Here is a 20,386-nt window from a genome sequence, read left to right on the forward strand (position 1 = left end):
GACACAATGTTTTATTGCTTGTAGCACCCGTAAGAAATGATAAAAATATTTCGGCACGGCTCCTACCACTATTTTTTACAGTTACGAAACGAAATGTCACAATTAAAGTTGCAAGGAAAAATGAAAAATAAATACGGGAGAATACATACAAACTATTAAAATTACGCATTATTTTCGAAACCATGCAAATTAGGTAGGGTAACTTAGCCGTAATATAAACTAGTTTGCTTGTATTTTTATCCAACGATAACAATCTTTAAAATATTGTTCATTTATGAATAGGTTTTGTCGGTTCTTTTTCTAAAAGTGTCATCTAATTTCTTGCTTAACATGACGTCATAATTTCCGCGCGATCAGCTGGTATTTCTTTTATTACGTCATGAGCTACACAGGTCATTGTCTGGTGCCCACACAAACAAATCTTTCCTTCAACATCCTAGTTTTGTTAGGCACTGTATCGTTGTGTTTTAAAACGTAGTTTTACATTAACTATAAGAAAGTCATTTAGTTGATTGTGATTGTTTTATGTGGACCAATAACTGTTATAAGCTCAATTCAATTTGTGTTTAAAAGTTTCAAGCAGGAAGTACCTCTTAATTAATTAGCATTGTTTCGGTTGTCATACATTATACATTTTAACAATGTGTAAAAATATGACTATGTCATAATATTTTGTGTAGAATGATTTACTTATAGTACAAAGAATATTCAAATTGTAAAAATAATGCCAACTTTTGAAAAAGACGTTGGTGGCCTCCAACTTGCGATATTTAATGCTGCCAAAGAAGGAAAACTTAAGCAAATAAAGGCAAGTTTTGGATTTATTTTTTAGTTAAACTTTAGAAAGATTAGCAAAGGAAAAATTTTGTAAATTTTGGTAAATAGTATTTTTTTTAATTGCATGTTGCAAAATCGGTGCTGGTCTAGAATCCTACCACAGCGTTGAAACAATGAGTAAAGCAACGCACAATATTTGGGTTAAGAGTGTCGGGTAGTGTTTGGGAGAGGGTTAGTCAAGTATTATTATTTAATAATATTGCTTAACCTGACCAAACCCAAACGCTAACCGGCACCCTAACCCAAATAATGTTAGTTGTCGTAGGATTCTAGACCAGCTCCGTAAAATCGAATACCCATTTAAAGTACAGAAACAATCTTTCTGTTGCATTAGTTTTCTGTAAAAGACGATTTATTTATTATGTTTTATTTATCAATATGATTGATAAAATACCACTGTTACGTTGCAGAGTGTTCTTTCTTCAATGCCCCTTCCTCAAGTGATAGCTCTGACATCTGCCAAGGTTGAAGGTTCAACTGCCTTAATAAGCGCTGCTCGCCAGGGTCATGTTGATGTTGTACAATACCTTATTACCAAGTGTCATACAGACCTACAACAATGTGGCTCTGTCGTGTTTGATGGCGAGACAATTGAAGGTAATATTCTTAAGTGTTAATTTAGTTTGTCATTAAAGACATTTTTTGAGCAATAAATCTACCAAGCAAATATAATACACAATAAAAATGGAAAAGAGTATGTCAAATTAGAAAAAAAAGGAATGCCACAATTATTAAGAAATAGAGGCGGGTTCTAAAAAACGTGCACCAAATGTGCACATAGACCGAAAGGGCAATTTATGTAAACGGAATGTGCATTTGAACTTTTAGGGTGCGGGTTTGCAGTTTCGTTGGTAGGTTAAGCAATATTATTAAATAATAAATATAGTAATACTTGACCCACCCTCTCCCAAACACTAACCGACACCCTAACCCAAACATTGTGCGTTGCTTTAATAACTGTTTAAACACTGTAAGCTGAGACATAGTACAAGGAGTACATTCTTAGTTGCAAACTAATTCTATATCTGTTTACCAATATTCCGGAACCGGCCCATTGTTACATATATGACAAATGGTTGTGTTACCGTACTTCCAAGTTCGGTAACCGGTTGCCGGGCAAATAGCTTTTTCCAAAATATACTATATCTGTGGTCTCAGATGCATATTTTGCCGTAGTGCACCTTCGAATTTGAACTGTTAGGTGAACATATCGTTAGTGCACATTATGTGCACAATGTGCACTGAACTGTGCACATATTACATTTGCACAATGTGCACGTTTTGGTTTTGAGTGAGTCCTGTTGCAAAAATATATCCATATTTGAAGTGGTAAATATTCAGGGTATACATTAATTTGTTAATGCCATTTTTTTAAATATAAACAATATTTTTGGTAACAATAACTGGCTATTTGACTATTGTAAGTTTAACTTTGTTGTCTGGGTCACATTTACACTTGTTATACAATAACGGTAGATTCAAATATAAATTTAGATCTAAAAACAAAAGAAAATTATAATTAAGCATCATGTTTTGTGGCAAGGCATCACATTACTAACATTGCAACAAATACTTTCAGCAAGCAGTATTAAGTAGGCATATGATTGTTTGAAAACTGATCATTTGTTCTTTTTATCTTCAAGTTAAATAAATATTACCTCATATTATGGCTATAGTGTCACTTGTTATTCAGTTTTTAAATTAGAAAAATGTGACTTTTAACTGAGATATTCCCATGTTTTTGACATACATTCATATAGGCAGGAAAACACAGTGATTTATTTTTTGTTCGTTTCATGCTCAGTTGATGACTTGACAAATATTGGAATACATAAGATTTAAATCAAAGAGCTGAAAAAAACCTTGACCTAGATTAAAATATCTGCAGGTGCAACTGATTTTACACATTGATACCTCCAGCAGTTATTCAGCAAAAGCTTTAAACACTGTTAGTGAGCCAGAAGTGTGTTTGTCCTAACATATTGCTCAGGGTGGATTTAGAACACTGACTAAAGCTTGGCCTAATACCAGGGCATTTTGATTTTTCATTTTGATGCCCTGCCAAATAGCGTATAAAAAGGATGTGAAAGTAAACATGCCTGCTTTGCTTATCCTCATACTGTTACATAGAAAAGTTGTTTTCAATCAAACTCGCAAGCAAGTATGTAATTAAAATCCAGTGTACTTGCACTAAGCATAAAACAAAGTATTTATTGTGGTAAATCGAGAAATTACACTTGAGGTTATGAGTCACACAGCAAATTATGCCATAGTATGCATAGTGCCTTTGGAATGATTAGATTTGCCTAACACAAGACAAAAACATATTGAAGTCTGATAAAAGTTTAAGCTTAGTATGAAAAAGGTTAATAGACAAAATATAGATTTACCCGTTAGAAATGGTTGGTTTCCGAAATATTCATGCGATAGGCATAAACAGTGTTTATTTCAAGATGTTTTAGGTAGGGATGTTCAAAGTAGAATATCGAATCCAATTCTGCCTTTTTTTTCGGGTAATTGGAACCGATATAATTTAATGTTTTACCTGCCGATTGTTGCGCCTAATTGCACAAACGCATGTGGTAGGTTGGCCTGTCGCTGCGGCGACACATTTATAGTGCTTGCTTTAAATGTACCTTGTAGTGCAGTGTCAGTGTTTTTTCGGGCGACCAATTACTTTGCGTCTCGCGATAACGTTCTTCTAATAATTAAGTGTCAATCAAGCGTTATTGGGCGAGCGACTAACGTGTAATGCCAGGTGCGGAGTTTGCAATTTTCCTAAATGCGTTAAGTTGCAAAAGTAACATTACATGTAAAACGTGCTGGCCGTCCACAAAATGCGCTATAGGTTTACTTGAGGTCAACTTTAGGCCAATATTCAGCGAGGTTATGCAGTTATGCACAGCGCAATTGTCAAGTATTCGTTATGTCAATAGTAACTTTGTATCCTTTGCAGTACATTATTTGACTGCATAACAGATTATGTTAGTCAAAATAAAAGCACTAAGACCGAACAATGCTTTAAAAACAGGACCGAATTGCTAAAGGGTTCTGTGTGCAGTATTGCATTGTACTCACTATAGACAAAAATATAAGTTTTACAAAATCTGGACAGTGGACATATTACAGTTTACATAACTGCTTCAAATGACAGTTGTTAAGAATGTTAAACATATGGGAGTTTTTTTTTTATTATAATGTACACAATACACATGTTAGCAAATTGTTAGGGCGATTTGTTGCTGTGATTGTGGGCCCTGTAGGGTAGATTAAGATTAATCCCTTCCCCAAACAAAATCGAGGCTAAATAATTTAATAAAAATATACTAGGATTCGTTATGTTGGATTCGTTATTCTAGATTCGAAACCTATTATTCTAGAATACCTTGGTATTCTACTTTGAACATCCCTAGTTTTGGGGGACCTAAATGGTCCCCCAAATTTCTCCAGCGGTTTCCCAAAATTTGGACTTGCAAATCGTTTAAGCAAATATGGCTATTTTTGGTATTTAAATGAAACACTTGCGGTCTCTTAAAACTACTTAGCGGTCACCCAAACCAAACCTTAAAAAAAACCCTGGGCATAAAACAGATGTATTAATTTTGTTCTATGCTGAATAAAGTTGAAGTGTGGGTACAGACCAGTAACGCGATGTTGATGTATTTACATTGTCTTTAAATTTGTTTAGACGCCCCTCCATTGTGGTGTGCTGCAGCAGCTGGTCACTTTGCAGTGGTCAAGTGTTTGATTCAGCACAAGGCTGATCCAAACTGCACAACACAGACTAACTCCACTCCCATGAGAGCAGCCTGCTTCGACGGGCACCTAGGAATTGTGAAGTACTTGCTGGACCACAAGGCGGACATTGAAATCGCCAATAGGTATTGACTTTTATACAAACTCCTAATTAATTGTGCTTCAAGTTGCAAACAAGATGGTCATTGAAAGTTTTAAACTAATTAATTATTTACATAAACTTACTATAGACTAATTGTTTTACATTTTTATTGTGCAACAAATATAATGATAAATTTAAATTGCACACTGTGTAGAATTATTTGGTCATATTTTATTATTAGTTTCCAAAAAAAAATCTCCAGTAGCTAACATTGCAGGTTATGCTAGTTAACTTCCTAAAAGTATGTTTTTAAATTGGCTATAGGTTAGCTTTAGTCAAATTATGTAAAATAGGAATAAATTTTGGTGGATTATTTACGATTCCCATTTTCACTTTTAAGTAATGAAAGTAAAGCTGTGTACACCACAGATTTACAACCTGATCTAATAGACTTGCAAGTTTCAACCATGCTGGATTCAATTTGAAATGTCATAATATTTGTGGCTGTAAATAAACCGACATGTAAAGTTTACCAATGTAACTGCTCACCTAAAGATAAATTTAAATTAATTTCCAGACATCTACACACATGTCTCATGATTGCCTGTTACAAGGGTCATGTGGAAATTGTTAAGACCCTCCTTGAAGCTGGTGCTGATGTCAATAGGTGTAGTATCAAGCGAAACACAGCGCTTCACGACTGTGCAGAAAATGGATCAGTTGCCATCGCTAAATTGCTTTTAAAAAATAATTCAAAGTAAGTGTGATTAATATTGTGCTGCCCTGATGAAAAACTTTTGTGATAGTTAAACTTATTTTAAGTAAAACTATTATGTTTTATTTTTTTACAATCTATGAATATTGCTATTTTAGTAATTTAATCCAATGGCTACTTGTAGTTTTATATGTAATATTTTATGTATGAATTTGGGGTGTTTTGTGAGATGAAAAAATGTTTATATATACCCATACACAAAGCTTAAAATATAGACTGTCCTCTGTTACTACTGCAGAGAATTAGTAGTTAGTACTACAAAGAAATAAGTGTGATCTCTAAATATTCACTAGCAGTCACCATAGTCAAACATATAAAAACCTGCATTTGTGTAATATGAAGAAAAAAAATTGTTAAACACTTTTTTTCGGTAATACGATAGTGTATTTTGGTAATTTTTTAAGTGAGTGTGTGTAGATAAAAACATTCAAAATAAAAACATTCAAAATATAAACTGATCAAAGATAACTATGTTATGAAATAAATTAGACAGAGTTAAACTTTAAAAAAAAGGTTTTAATTACTGTTGTCATTAATAATACATTATTATCAAAGTCTTTAAATGTCAGGAGTGATGTGTAGGTTATTTTTAAAATTAATCATGGTTTCCTAACTATATATACTATTTCAATCTGATTAGTGACGTTATACTTTTACAAACAGAATGCAAAAGGATAGTCATGGCATGACTCCTCTTATGACTGCTGCAGTAGCGGGCCATGTACAGCTGGCAGACTTTTTTGCCTCCTTACCTGATACCCCAATTGTCGAAAGAATTAACTCCAATGAATTGCTGGGCGCCACCTTCCTTGACAAGAAACATGATCTTAGCATGGCTTTCCGCTTTTGGAAAAAGGCCCTGACACTGAGGTATAGCTAAACCCTTTTTAATTGTTTTTTAATCCAAATCTAGGTACCAAGACTAAAATAATTTTCATAAACAATCCCAAATCAAATTGTTGTGAAGTTAAAAAATACGAAATGATTAGTTTTGCCTGAGCCTAAACATTGTCAAATATACTACTGTTCACAAGCAGTTTGACTAATAAACTAGACTTACATTAGAACAGTAAAATATATATTTCATAAAGCACTTCAGTCACATGCCAGCATTGAATGCTGCCCCGTTTCATGGAATTTCATTTTACTATGTTTTTATATACAGGGAGGTAACAAGCACAACACTGCCACTAAATGGCGAAAAAACAATTCCCGCCTACGGCAATGTGACAGAACCCAGATCTTTGGCAGAGCTTGAGGAAAGCCGAGCTGATCCGGAAAAGTCGAGAATGATTTCACTCCTCATGAGAGAACGTATTCTGGGCCCAAGACATCCGGACACTTCCTACTACATAAGGTTCGTCCATTGAATGCGTGGGATGCTGCATTTTATTGTTTATTCTGCTGACTAGTTGTTAATCGAGAATCATGTTTTTTGTGTGTAATAAAGGATAGATGCATATTTGATTTTTGTTTTGTGTTTTTCCACAGTTTTTGTTGACTTCACAATCATTATGTCATCTATTATACCCAATTATCTGCTTTCAACACCTAATTATAATTTTTCCAGTGACTTTGTTATTATCTCCTATTGTTTTAACTCACTGTTTATTGTCCATTTTATCAATGCTCATTTAGAATTTTTTTTATTAATTTTATTAACTTGGTAAATTTTATTTAAAAGACACATACTGATTAATTTTTTAGCAAGTGTCAAAATTTCAAAACTTAGAATTAAGTATAACCATTTATTGAATAGTTATTTTGTTGGAACGCAGGTATAGGGGAGCAGTTTTTGCAGACTCCGGCAACTTTGAAAAATGTATTGCGCTTTGGATGTATGCTCTTGATATGCAAAGGAACAACCTTGAACCACTTTACCCTATGACTTTGAGTAGTCTTCTGTCCTTTTCAGAACTGTTTAGCTTTATGCAACAGGTATGTGTATACTCTTTAGCGTTCATAGTCGTTATATAAAATTATCATTTCAGATCCTACTTTAGCTACTATTTTAACACACTAGTTAAAGCGCTTCTTGACAGTGCGCCATAAGCATGTTTTTTCTCATGAAGCCTATAAAATACAAACTTGCATTTTAAGATAAATACTCGTCTAGCCAAAAAAGTAGAGCTCGCTAGGTGAGCTGCCAGGTTTTTAGTAGTCTACTGGTGCCCTGTGCGGTAAAAAAGATTAAAACAAACAAAAATACGTTAGTTATAAACGTATCTACATTGCCTAATAAAAAATCAAGTTTAGTCTAAAATGTGGAAAAGGATTTTATGAGAACAAATAGTATAAATTTATCTAAACTTGCAAGTGGTAGTAAAGTATTCATTACATCAATCAACTGTCAGTTGATTTAAGCTTATCTCTTCTAATGATGTTACCAAAATACCACATAAATGCCTCTGTGATTCTCAGAATTAGCATCACAACTTAACTTAGCGCACCTTTATGGGTTTAACCTTTAGTTGTAATTATTTGGAATGGTTATAAATTTGTGTAGTTGTGTAAACCTATTTGTACAGTTTTGATTAGCAGTGGAGTAGAACAGTTCTTCAGTAATAAATTCAACAAGCTAGATGCGAAAAAAGTTATTGTAGTCAAATAGAGAAGTTTGTAGTGATTAAGCAAAGTTATTTATTTTCAAGTAAAGCAATTTTTTAAAATAATAGTAGAAACTGTTTGTAAGCTTCTGTTCAGTTTTCTAAATTAACTTTATTCTGTTATTTAGGAAACTATTGTTTCTTTAATATATACTTTTATAGTTTGTGTTAACTACTGTATATATACAGCAAAACTTTGTTTTAAGTCTTCACAAACAACAAGACAAATCAAGAATGGTAAAAACTAAAACGCATACTCTAATAATAATTTGGGAAATATAATGCCTACGTATATGATTCAGAGTTGAATGCCTCTAGGCTTTGTTTCTGTTGTTAGTTGTTACCCAATGCTTTCTATTTACATTATTTTGTATGTGTGCTTGGTTAAACCTTTGACAAACAATTGTTTTTTTCTTATCATATAGGCAAGGTCAAGCGACAACACAACAGTACCCAAAGCAAATCACACGCAGATTCTAGAAGTACTTAAAAGGGCAGTTAGTGAGATTCTGCTGGGACATACTGTTATGATAGAAGCTCTAAAAAATAAAACAGGTAAGGTATACAGTGATTTCAGTCATTTATTGTCACAACATATTAACATCAATTTAATGACTCAGTGTAACAAAGATAAGTAAACACTATCACATTTACAAAATACTTTAAAGGTTTATGATTATGGCATTTTCACATTGTAGGTCATTTAATATAAGTGTTTTTGAGATTACTGTAGTTAAACATGCAAAACGCAGCAATATATGAAGCAATTGTTTCAAAACGATCTGCCCTAATTACCGAGTGTAAATATCATTTAAAAATAAATCAGTGCCTTTAAAGGCTATTTACAGTTGACAACCTAATAAAGTGCAACATAAATGATGCGCGTTGTGACATCTAGTCGCTCAACCCTATCGTGACGCGATCACTTGCCACTTCCTTTTCTCGCCGCGTCTTTTTATCGTCGCCGTTAATGATGCCCGGCAGCCAAACAAGAGTTTTATCACGCAGACAAGAAAGCTCTGCCCCAGACCTCGCCGCACCGCTCCACCCCCGCACCCGAAAGCCGGTTGCTCTCAACAGCAGCGGGTGGTGGATCGTCTTCGTCCGTCCCCAACAACAACGTTTCCTACCGCCAGCCGTCGTCCCACCGCGCCAGCACGGCTGTATGCTGTTCCATGTGCGAGACGGCCAACCAGCGCATCTACCGGGCCATGGTCATCACCCTCCACCTCACCGCGCTCTCCGAGATTGTTCTGAAGCGACAGCGCGACCTCAGCACGGACGCGGTCAAGGCCGGCGCTGCGGAGCGGGCGGCTTTACTGCATCCCTTGCGCGAAGTGCGCGACCACTGCGGCCGCTCTCTCCTACACCTTGCCTCGTGTTCGCGCGCCTGCTCGCTGGGTCGATACCCGGTCACGCGTTTTCCCAACCCCAGCGTCGTCAACATTTTGCTCGGCTGCGACTTTGACCCGAACGTCCAGGACAACGACGGAAAGACGCCGCTTCACCTGGCCGCGGACACGGTCAAGGGCGCCAAGGTCAACACGCTGGCGCTGGAGGCCACCAACGCCCTTCTAGCCGGCGGTGCGCACATCGATTATACCGACAACGATGGCAAAAGCATGCTTCAACTTCTCAGCCCCGGCCTGGCGAAAAAGGTGAACCCGGTTTTCCACCAGAGCCTGCAGTGTCTTTGCTCACAGGTGTTACGAAAGCAAAACAGAGACTACGCTTCGCGTTTGCCCAGTGGTCTTGCAAAGTTTGTCAGCAAACATTAATACGAGTTGATCTACTTCAAAGCGACTTGCGTCAATTTATCATGCGAGTTAATGCGAGAACATCACGTGTACCCATTTGCATTAATGAACGGTTGTATTGAAAAAACGTCACACTATTAATTATCTCAACGAGAAGTTGTTTCTGCAGATATTTGGCCGTTTTGTTTCCTTGATTTATTACATTGTGTCCTGGTCAACCGCGAATTTAGGAATTTACTAAAAATCGTTGAGCAAGCATCGTTTTGTAACACGACCACCGCATAACTTTGTTGTACGTATCCGCATTTGCAATTCACTCTTTCGTTTCCATTGCCAAGTTCCATTTTTCTCTCTCTCTCCCACTATTATTGTCCGTTTTATTGCAAAAGTATAGATACGCACGTCACTTCCCAGTCACGACTTTTTCTGTTCTCGCCTTGCTCTTCCTGGTTTAACTTTCCCGCTGACATCCTTGGCAAATGTTACTCGTGTGTTTTTTAACCTAGTTCGTTTGCGCTCACCGCACAACAGCTTTGTATGTGTATGTGGCCACAACTAATTTGTTGCTACTTCATGAAGACGTTTGGCGTGTTTTGTTTTTTAAACGTCGTTCTCTCGAATGTGTCTGCAAATTGGCCATCATCATGTATTTATTTATATTTTTTCTGGTGTTAATGAATAATACAATTCGACGAAATTATTTGTTGTACTTGGCATTAGCAATTCAAGAAGTTTATTGCGAACTAAATGGAAAAATTAACACCATACCTGAAATATATATATAAATTGAAAACTCCAGGTTCCTATTCGATTTTTTTTAATTTGTAATATCCTTAGCTTTTAGCAGTTTCATCTTGAAATGGACTGCAATAGTCATAATGACAATTAACAGAAAAAAATAGTTTAACCTAGGAGTTTTTTAACTTTGTTTTACATTTTATCAAACCGCAGTAAACTTGTCATTTTTGGCTAGCATAACAGTTAATACAAAAAGGCACCATTGCAAAGTTAAAATTATTCACATAATAATAATAATATTTACAGCATTAGCAATACAAGATAACTCCAGGTTCCCATTATGTTTTAATTTTGTAATATCCTTAGCTTTTAGCAATTTCATCTTGAAATAGACTGCAATAGTCATAATGACAATTAACAGAAAAAAATAGTTTAACCTCTTTCACTCCGTAGCAAAAACCTTTTTTACAGGCGTTTTTCAACTTTGTTTTACATTTTATCAAACCGCAGTAAACTTGTCATTTTTAGGTAGCATAACAGTTAATACAATTAAAGGCACTATTGCAAAGTTAAAATTATTCACATAATAATAATAATAATTACAGCATTAGCAATACAAGAAGTTTATTGCGAACTAAATGGAAAAATTAACACCATAGCTGAAAAATATATATAAATTGAAAACCAAAAAATAAGTAAATATATTTTAACTCCAGGTTCCTATTCTATTGTTTTAATTTTGTAATATCCTTAGCTTTTAGCAGTTTCATCTTGGAATGGACTGCAATGGTCGTAATAACAATTAACAGAAAAAAATTGTTTAACCCCTTTCACTCCATAGCAAAAACCTTTTTTACAGAATGAGTTTTTAACTTTGATTTACATTTTATCAAACCGGAGTAAACTTGTCATTTTTAGCTAGCATTAACAGTTAAAACAATAAAAGGCACTATTGCAAAGTTAAAATTATTCACATAATAATAATAATAATAATAATTACAATAAACAAAAACAACTATGGAATATAATTATTTGCTTCACGATTACTATATTTAAAATTTTAAGCTAAACATGCCACTAAACTAGTGTGTTGGTATCCTTTGGTTTGATTTTAGTAAATCTGTTAGACAGAACATAAGATCATTTCAAAATCAAAAATAAATTTGATGACTAATTGACAAAGCATGTTGGCATTCAAAATTTGCCCATAAAGCTACAGCTTTGCATAGTACTTGTTCTTCTGTGGGCTATACACGTGAATCATCTGTTTTATCTAAAAAACAATCAGAAATTTATGCAAACAAACTTAATAGGCCTTACCTATACACAAGGTAAAAACTAATCTGTTATATACAAATCAAATTAAAGCAGCGCATACTAAGCACACATGGAAGTTGCATTTAGCAATACTACTAGTATGTGAAACATCTCAATTGAGCTCACTTTCCCAAGGAGTCAAGGACATATTAAAATTGTGTTAAGCTATGTAAATGTTTTCTATTATTTAAAAACATAGACTATTTAATACAATGAAACATATGTACACACATATATGTGTGCTTACAACTGAGATCTAGCCCTTCTGAAGCTGCTTTTTGACCAACAATAACGGCTTACATATTATTAGTACACCGAAAAGCCATTGCAGACTCACCGAATCTGTCGATCAATGATGCAAGCAGAGCAGACTAGAAAAACAACTAGCCTGCAGTGAGGTTCGAACTCACGACCTCCGGTCAAGCCGGGACCGTCGCTCTACCAACTGAGCTATGCAGGCTCAGAAGGGAACGAGTCGAGAAACAACCATACGCCAATGCTTGCTCAATCTGTTAGTACAAGCAGCTTCATAACGAAGGGGATCGCCAGTATGATATCATAATACAATGAAACATATGTACACACATATATGTGTGCTTACAACTGAGATCTAGCCCTTCTGAAGCTGCTTTTTGACCAACGATAACGGCTTACGTATTATTAGTACACCGAGACTATTTAATATGTGTATTTTCATGTAAAGGTTGTGTGGAATTTTCGCAAAAGAACCCTGGCTCACATCAACGACTGTTTTACAATAGATAAATTCACTACAGTTATAGCAAGAAATGTCATAAAGCCTGTTTGTTACTAAACACACAATAATGTCTTTCAAGGGAAACAAAATACTGTCAAAACAAAAGGTTGGTTTCAGTGGAAAGATTTCAGTAAAAATGATTGATTGTTATGCCTACCAGCAAGCCATAAGCATGTACACAGAAAAAAGTGCTGGCCAGTTAAATGCTTTGCATTCTTGCTTGCATACCCTCAAACCCCCTGGGGTATGTGAACCCCACTTTGAAAACCTCTGATATAAGCTAACATTACAGCACAAACCATTTAACTTATCCCTGCTTTTTGTTAAAAAAAAACTATGAATCTGAATCCTTGATTATCATTTTTACAAACATGACAATATAATAAATATAGGAATCTTATTATAATTATAGATTTACTAGTTCAAGACTGCAACAAGACTTTTTACAACCTATCTTTACCTTAGGAATAATTTTTTCTTGATATATGCCATCTGACCGCATTTGACCAACTCCTACAGCAATGTATATAGATAAAGCAAGTTGGTAAGTCGCACATGCTGCAATTATCATGTGCATCTGAAATCCTTGAACCTGCAAGAATTAATTTAAAATAATTTTTTTATTAAATAGAAAGAATAATTACACATGAAACATTATTACATACTAGGCTTTATTAAAAGTTATTGGAATTCAGTATAAGCAATTGACTTTACCGCACATAAAATGATAAAACTTTTTACAAATAATAACTTTAAAATTAAAGTTAGATTCAGATTTGAACTACTCCAGGTTAACCAAATCAACCTTTTTATTTGTTCCTAAAAAGTGTAATGTTCTTTTTATTGTAATAAGTTATTATAAAAGCTATGCTTGTTTTATAGTATTTTTTGACAAGTACTCCAACGTTAAATATGTTAATAGGCAGTGATCAACAATTGACAAGCTTCCAGGAAACCTAACACCTCAATCTAAGTCCTAAATATCTATACCTATTCAACATTAACATTTAACTAAAAAATACCATATTGGGAAACTGATCCTGGTACAGCATACATTGAACGGCTGCCCCAATTTCAACTGCAAGTTCCCCAGTGGCAAACACACTTGCTATGATTCCAAATGCAAATGTGGCCGTTAGCTAAAATATTTACATCAAGTTTGTCATATAAAATTAGATTTGGTAAAAAATGCACATAAATAGTATAACAAAATTTAAAATTTATGTTGTACCTCTGAAGAGTTAGATTGGTTCTTCATTGAGTAGTAGCATATAATGCCAGCAATTCCACACTAAATAATGATAAAAAAAATTGTGGGTAGGTGGTAAAATTAATAATAATTCATAACAAAACAAAACTGGTTAAACAAATTAATACTAAAATTGGGTTATACTTTATCACAAAGTTTGTCATGTTTAAAGATAGTCTGAAACAGAAATTTAAAGCTTCGTGTTAGTTAATAACACCTCATGGTAATCTCTGTTAATGCTACAAACAACTTAAAAAAAAGATTCAAGTCAATAAAAACTAATACAATATTGTGGCAAACTAACAACTTATAGATCAAAACATTTATAGTTAATTAGTGACCTATCTCCAGTATGTTTTTTCTGCAGGTTTACATAACTTACTTTGTGCTTTTGCCATATAAAGCCAACTACGTTAAAATGTAATGTGAAAGTATACAAAAATGCAATTGGTGTATTTACTACAATGTCCTAGATTACACATAAATTATAATATTTTAGAGTTTCGTACATGCTCTATTAAAATATTTCTTACCATTACACTGCACCAAATTCCAGCGCCAACCCTTGCCATGTAAGTAAAGTCATATGGTGCACCATAAGCTATTTTTACTGCTGGAACAGAAACAGCAATACACAGAATACTTATCTTTAACAGTGTTGCCTGTAAACAAAACAGTGCTTTTTTATAAAACCTTTCTTTTTAGGAAATAAAGGGCTCTATAAAAAATGTAGCAGTCAGGCTAAATTAATTTTAAATTCTTATTTAATATGATAAAATTAAATTTACATTAAGTTTGTAATAATAATAACCTACTTTATGATTTTTCAACAAAAGGATATAATTTAAAATCAGCATAAATATGGTGGACAACTTGATTTCTAACACTATATAATATGCTATTGGACTTGTATTTGCCTTTTACTCTAAGTAATAAAAAACTGAGATGTCTTGACATGTAATGGGGATGTCAAACACTTTAGTGCATTGAATTGCAATGTCAAAACTACCTATCTAATTGTCTATTAAAGAATTGATTCTGATATCACCATGCTCATTGGATTAGACTTAGCATTTTACAATTGCTCACCATTTTATAATATATGGAAAACAAATATATTTGAACTTATTTATTTAGTTCAACTAAGATTTGTTTACCCCAGTATCAGATGTAACAGTCACCACATCTTTATCAGGATTGCTGTCAGGGTCAGTATCAACATGGTCATAAACCCTTCCAAAAACCACCGAGCCATAGATACACACTACCAGAAGACAAAGACTCAATCCAAGTGTCCCAAAATGTAAAAGAAAATACCACTGATAAAATACAAAAATAAATAATAAATAAGCATTTATTAAAAATTAAAAATTAATTTCACAACTAAATTCCGTCAGAAATCTATACAAATCTCACACAACAATTTTAAGGACAAAAAAAGTAATATAGCAAACTTACATCCACCCTTTCGTTTGCTATTGCAGAGGTATACAAATAAATGCTTGTCAAAAGCTCCAGTCCAAATAAAACAAAGACAAAGAAGCTGCTTACAACCGAAGTAAACATAGACCAAAATACCTGTATATGTGCAAATGTTTAAATAAAGGATTTTAGAAAACAGTTTTACAAATGTAAAATAATTTTCTATTTAGAATAAACAACTTGGTTTTAAGAACAATGTGTGGACTATAGATAGTGTAAACTGTGAGTGTGTACTCATATAAGTCCATATAAAGTCCTAGGTATGACCACAAACATAATAACCTCTTAATAATCAGTACATTTATAACACATTTGTTTGTCAGGTATTGTGGTGATAAATTCCTTAAGAAATAACATATTTTTCCTTATTTTAAAATGAAAGAAGGTATCGTATATACTTATGTTTACTTATAGCTTTGCGATTGCGAGTAAGTCTACTCAAGTCTTACATATATTTTTATTTTTAACTTTCAATATGTATATTATACATGTCAAAATTAATGAGAAGCATAATCCCCTCAAGTTACACATTACTACATCAAATGCATACAAAAGCAATCAAAAAGGAACATTAAACCTAAAGGAATAAGAAAAATATAAAAGGTTTAGGAAGCCCCAAGCCTATTTGAAATATATAGTTAAACTTAAACAGCTTTTTGAAATACAGTGTTGTAATATTTGTGATGGGTGATTGGTGCTCTACACTTGGTAAATGATTGAACTTAGGATTATAGCCAAAAAAGGTTATCAAAATCACATGAATGTAAATATATATTTCTAGATGCCATTGTGTTTGCCAATGTTGTCAATGTGTAAACACTTTGTTTTACGTTAATGATTACTGAGTTTTATTTGGTAATGATTTTAAAACACTTACCCTGGTGTAACTTGGAGCAATGGAACAGCTAATCACAACAAAGCCTGAAAATACAGCCTAAAAAAATAACAAAGAATCATTAAAGACACAGTTTTCTACAATAAAATATAAATAAGTTTTATTTCACTACTCTGGATATTGTAAGTGGAATATTAAGATAACTAGGAATCAATAAAGTTTCAATAAAAATCCATTTTAACATGGATGGTGATTTTCTTGATAGATGACTAGCATGCCTAAAAATGGGACTGTTTTAAACATTTACCCTTTTTTAATCCAAATGACCCATTTAGATAAAGTGTTTAGGACTTTGTTTTTATAACTTGGTGATCATTACCTATGTGTGGTCCAGTGTATAGTTAACATTACCAGGTGCAATCATGTGATTTAATCAGATACAATGTTAATCAGCAAGTTTGCAGTTTCATATGATACCATTAAGGTGTTAACATTTTAAGGTCCTCTCCTTCTTTATACAACACTTGTTATTTTCATTACAACAGCAAGTTTAACACACTTCATAACTTAATGGTATGCATTTGTAATTCCTTACAAAACACAAACATCCCAGACACAACTAAAGACTATAAAATAACAGTTGTATTGCATTATAATTAGCTTACAGTGTATGTAGTTGGGTTTGAATGTAATTATATATATATTATATATACGCAATTTCATTAAAATAATATCAAGAAATATGGCCTTAATTTCGAAAGTCGTTATCATATACTTTATTATTATAGAAAAGGGACCAATGTTTGCTGTATTTATTTGTTATATATAAACAGTTCAACATATAATACTAATATAAATATTCTGTGTTTAACCTATTGGAACTTAAAACTACATAACCAGCTGGCCATTAACTTAGGAGACATATACTACCTGTGCTGGTCAATAATAACATTAAAAAAAAGATGTCTTGTGAAGTGTTACGAGAGTTAAAAACACATCAACAGAAAAATTTACCTTTGAAAATTGGTTAAAATTCTGTTTTTTTTTTAAAGTTAATTTTAACAGGCAAACAAAGTGCTTGTATATTGTATAAAATAAGCATTCAAGCTAGACACACTGCTTCAAAATGTAAACATGAAAAATCAAAGGATTTTTAAAAATCTTACATATAAGCTACACCATATTTCTGGTGAAAGTCTGTCATAAAGTGATGAGCCCCTCAGGTTGAATACATCTTTTATAACTGACATTGCTATGCAGGAACATGCCAGGAATAACTGTGAAATCTTAAGAAATAAATATGATAATATATAAGACAACAATATGCTTCAGATAATATAATTAAGTAAATTAGTGGTTGGGGCTTAATAATCTAATAAAGCAAGATAATACATTTCTACAAGCACCAATTGTTAGGCATTACATTTAATGTAAAACACTTGCACAGGTAATAATATTAAATAATTATAATGTAATATAGTAAATAACAATGTAATATAGTAAAGTCATTACAATGTAATATAGTAACTGTAATGAAATCCGATAGTTAATTTATGAAAATTAAAACATACAAAACAGAAAATATTTGTTTCAGAATAGTAAAAAAAAACAGTTTCATAAAGATTCACATTTTTTTAGTAATCTATTATTGAATTGTGTTAAACCTGTATTGATATAAATCTTTTAAGCAACAATACCTTGCTTACAAACTAAATTTAAGAAAAGCAGATGGTTTATCAGTGTTACTTTTTATAGCCTATCTGTCTTAAAAACCTATATATACATTGAATAGAGTCATACTGGAGTACAGGTTATACCAGTAAGGTGCTTAGTTGAATGTAATGTACTTACCCCATCACCCAACATATACGACAATCGTTTCTTCATGTTTATATTCAATTAGATTAAGTCAACAGTTTCAAAACTAGAAAAACAGAACAAGTTATATAACCAGATTTTTTTAGACTAATTGGTTACACACAATAAAACAAAAGGTTAAAAAAATACAATTTGATATATATACTACACGGCTGTTATGAGGACTGTTTAAAGAAGAATAGGTATTTAAACTTATTTCTGCCATTTGTATCAGAAAGTTGGATCACTAAAGTTTATTTTAAAACACATGATTTAGTTTGTGGGACATAGCTTAATACTTTATATATAGAAGCGACGACTACCTATTGCTGTGTTAAAACATTTACAGAACATGTCTTAAATGTATTTAGTTAATAAACTTTTCCCTCAATTTAAGCCTCAATTAAAGATACACATATTGCCTGGTGCAGATTTATTATGTGAGACAATGTACAAAACTATAGCCTCAAAAGAGTGATAGGATATTCTTTTATTTCTTTCCATGTGCCAGGTGTGGTTCTTTGCAGGCGGTACATCTAAAGTATACAGGATCGCTTGCTAGGATCGCTTGCTAGGATCGCTTGCTAGGATCGCTCGCAAGGATCGCTCGCAAGGATCGCTCGCTAGGATCGCTCGCTAAGATCGCTCGCAAGGATCGCTCGCAAGGATCGCTAGGTTCGCAAGGATCGCTGGTAGGAAGAGGTGTCCACTTTTCTGCCAAGCATCGTTGAAATAGCAGTAACAAACGGGTCTTCTGGCTGGGAACCAAATGTCGAATGCGTTTAAAAAAAACGGTTGTTCGGGTAGTAAGCCTTTATCGGCAGCAAAATAGTCGGATTGAGTGCGTCCACATAAACCTATGTTACGTCCAATCGCCGGAGAGCGAACTTCAAAACATTTTTTTAACTAACATCCCGACGGGTTTAGGACTTATTCTGATTTAGACGTTATTATGATAGGTATTATAGTTCCGAAATTTGTTTTATTCTGACGTTGGTGTTGTTCTAATTTCAGTTCTATGGCTGGTGTTCCTTTGGCCGTATTAGGATATTTTAGAAAAAGCGTAAAACCACAAAACTTGCAAATAATAGGACGTAAAAAGACAAATTATAGGCGGCGCATTTATTCAGAAATCGCTTATTTTTTCTGGGTAGCCCGGCATATTTGGTTTTGTTGTCTATTGTCGATTGTCATATATTTCGTAGGCGTGATGCCGAATATTTTTAGCTCTGTTGGTGTGCCGCAAGTGAAAAAAAGGTTGCGGAGCACTGCTTTAAATGATAACTAAATAAACGGCCCTACTCAATTTAGTATTTTTTCCAACCATATAATATAGCCTATATGTAAAAAGTATTATATGGCTCTCATGGAAAAACAATCATGTGTATTTCACTTTTATGGCTCACTTAGCTAAAAAGGTTCCCGATTTTCGGCAATTCATTCATAGGGGTGTAGCCACAATCCATACACTCAAAATACATGGTAAGAAAATATGCACTATTCCGCCTTTATAATTTACAGTTGGTAGACATATCAGTTTCACAATTTGGTACTGCGCACGTCGGTTTCGGGACTCGGGTAGTTTTACGTGTCCGACTCCGATTCCGCAGTCCTGGCTACGGTTAAGGCAAGAACGATCTTATTTTACCTCATATGAGAATTCCTATATCACTTGGCAATATTTTTATTTCAGCACACCTAGCTAACATTTATTAGCTAATTAAATAGTTTGCAAACAATAGTAATGAAAAACAAACCTAACAATATTTATAATATCAAAACCTACATTGCACTACACATTCAGCTAAAGTTTGGATATTTCAACATTTTCTAAAAGTGTGCCGTTGAGTAGTAGGCTACAAACGTTTCAATTATCTGCAACATTTTCTTGGGTGAAATGTTTTTTTTTATTTATACGACCGCATACCACAATTAATACTGGACTAACTACAAACTGAAAAATGCCTTCCTTGTGTACCTTGTGTACCTTGCGATCCTTGTGTACCTTACGATCCTAGCGAGCGATCCCTGCGATCCTTGCGCGCGATCCTAGCGAGCGATCCTCGCGATCCTTGCGATCTTTGCGAGCGATCCTAGCGATCCTTGCGATCTTTGCGAGCGATCCTAGCGATCCTTGCGATCCTTGTGAGCGATCCTTGCGAGCGATCCTAGCGAGCGATCTTTGCGACCCTTGCGAGCGATCCTAGCGACCCTTGCGATCCTTGTGATCCTTGCGGTCCTTGCGATCCTGTATATTTTAGATGCACCTTTTGCAGGTAACCAAGTAAGAAATGTGGCTTTTGTTGTCTGACTGGTTGGGCCCCCTGGCCTATTGGCT

General features: G+C 33.9%; 2 protein-coding genes and 1 non-coding gene across 5 annotated transcripts; 1 reads left to right on the top strand and 2 right to left on the bottom strand.

Annotated features, from left to right (window-relative positions):
* The first annotated feature begins 659 nt into the window (after positions 1-659).
* LOC146168930 (protein fem-1 homolog C-like) lies at positions 660-10,579 on the top strand. 2 transcript variants are annotated; one of them, XM_083383343.1, is made up of 9 exons: positions 660-808; positions 1,248-1,434; positions 4,526-4,718; positions 5,253-5,432; positions 6,114-6,320; positions 6,616-6,807; positions 7,229-7,388; positions 8,482-8,623; positions 9,074-10,579. In XM_083383343.1, the coding sequence occupies exons 1-9, from the start codon at positions 725-727 to the stop codon at positions 9,832-9,834; spliced, it is 2,106 nt and encodes a 701-aa protein (XP_083239469.1). In that variant the 5' UTR covers positions 660-724; the 3' UTR covers positions 9,835-10,579. The 2 variants fall into 2 exon arrangements, with proteins under 2 accessions (XP_083239469.1, XP_083239468.1); XM_083383342.1 differs by having other exon boundaries at positions 8,482-8,611; positions 9,065-10,577.
* On the bottom strand, positions 10,471-18,117 carry LOC146168931 (uncharacterized). Of its 2 annotated transcripts, XM_083383346.1 has the most exons (10): positions 18,043-18,117; positions 17,358-17,477; positions 16,234-16,290; positions 15,333-15,452; positions 15,032-15,193; positions 14,408-14,536; positions 13,857-13,916; positions 13,648-13,764; positions 13,086-13,217; positions 10,472-11,824 (listed from the first exon to the last, which is right to left on the bottom strand). In XM_083383346.1, exons 1-10 carry the CDS (start codon positions 18,076-18,078, stop codon positions 11,765-11,767), a joined length of 993 nt encoding a protein of 330 aa, XP_083239472.1. In that variant the 5' UTR covers positions 18,079-18,117; the 3' UTR covers positions 10,472-11,764. The 2 variants fall into 2 exon arrangements, with proteins under 2 accessions (XP_083239473.1, XP_083239472.1); XM_083383347.1 differs by lacking the exon at positions 17,358-17,477 and having other exon boundaries at positions 10,471-11,824; positions 18,043-18,116.
* Trnaa-ggc (transfer RNA alanine (anticodon GGC)) lies at positions 12,254-12,328 on the bottom strand. Its single transcript has one exon. It is a non-coding gene; the product is annotated as a tRNA-Ala (tRNA).
* Positions 18,118-20,386: the final 2,269 nt, after the last annotated feature.

This window comes from Ascidiella aspersa, chromosome 1 (assembly GCF_963924565.1).
Source record: "Ascidiella aspersa chromosome 1, kaAscAspe10.2, whole genome shotgun sequence".
Taxonomy (NCBI): Eukaryota; Metazoa; Chordata; class Ascidiacea; order Phlebobranchia; family Ascidiidae; genus Ascidiella; species Ascidiella aspersa.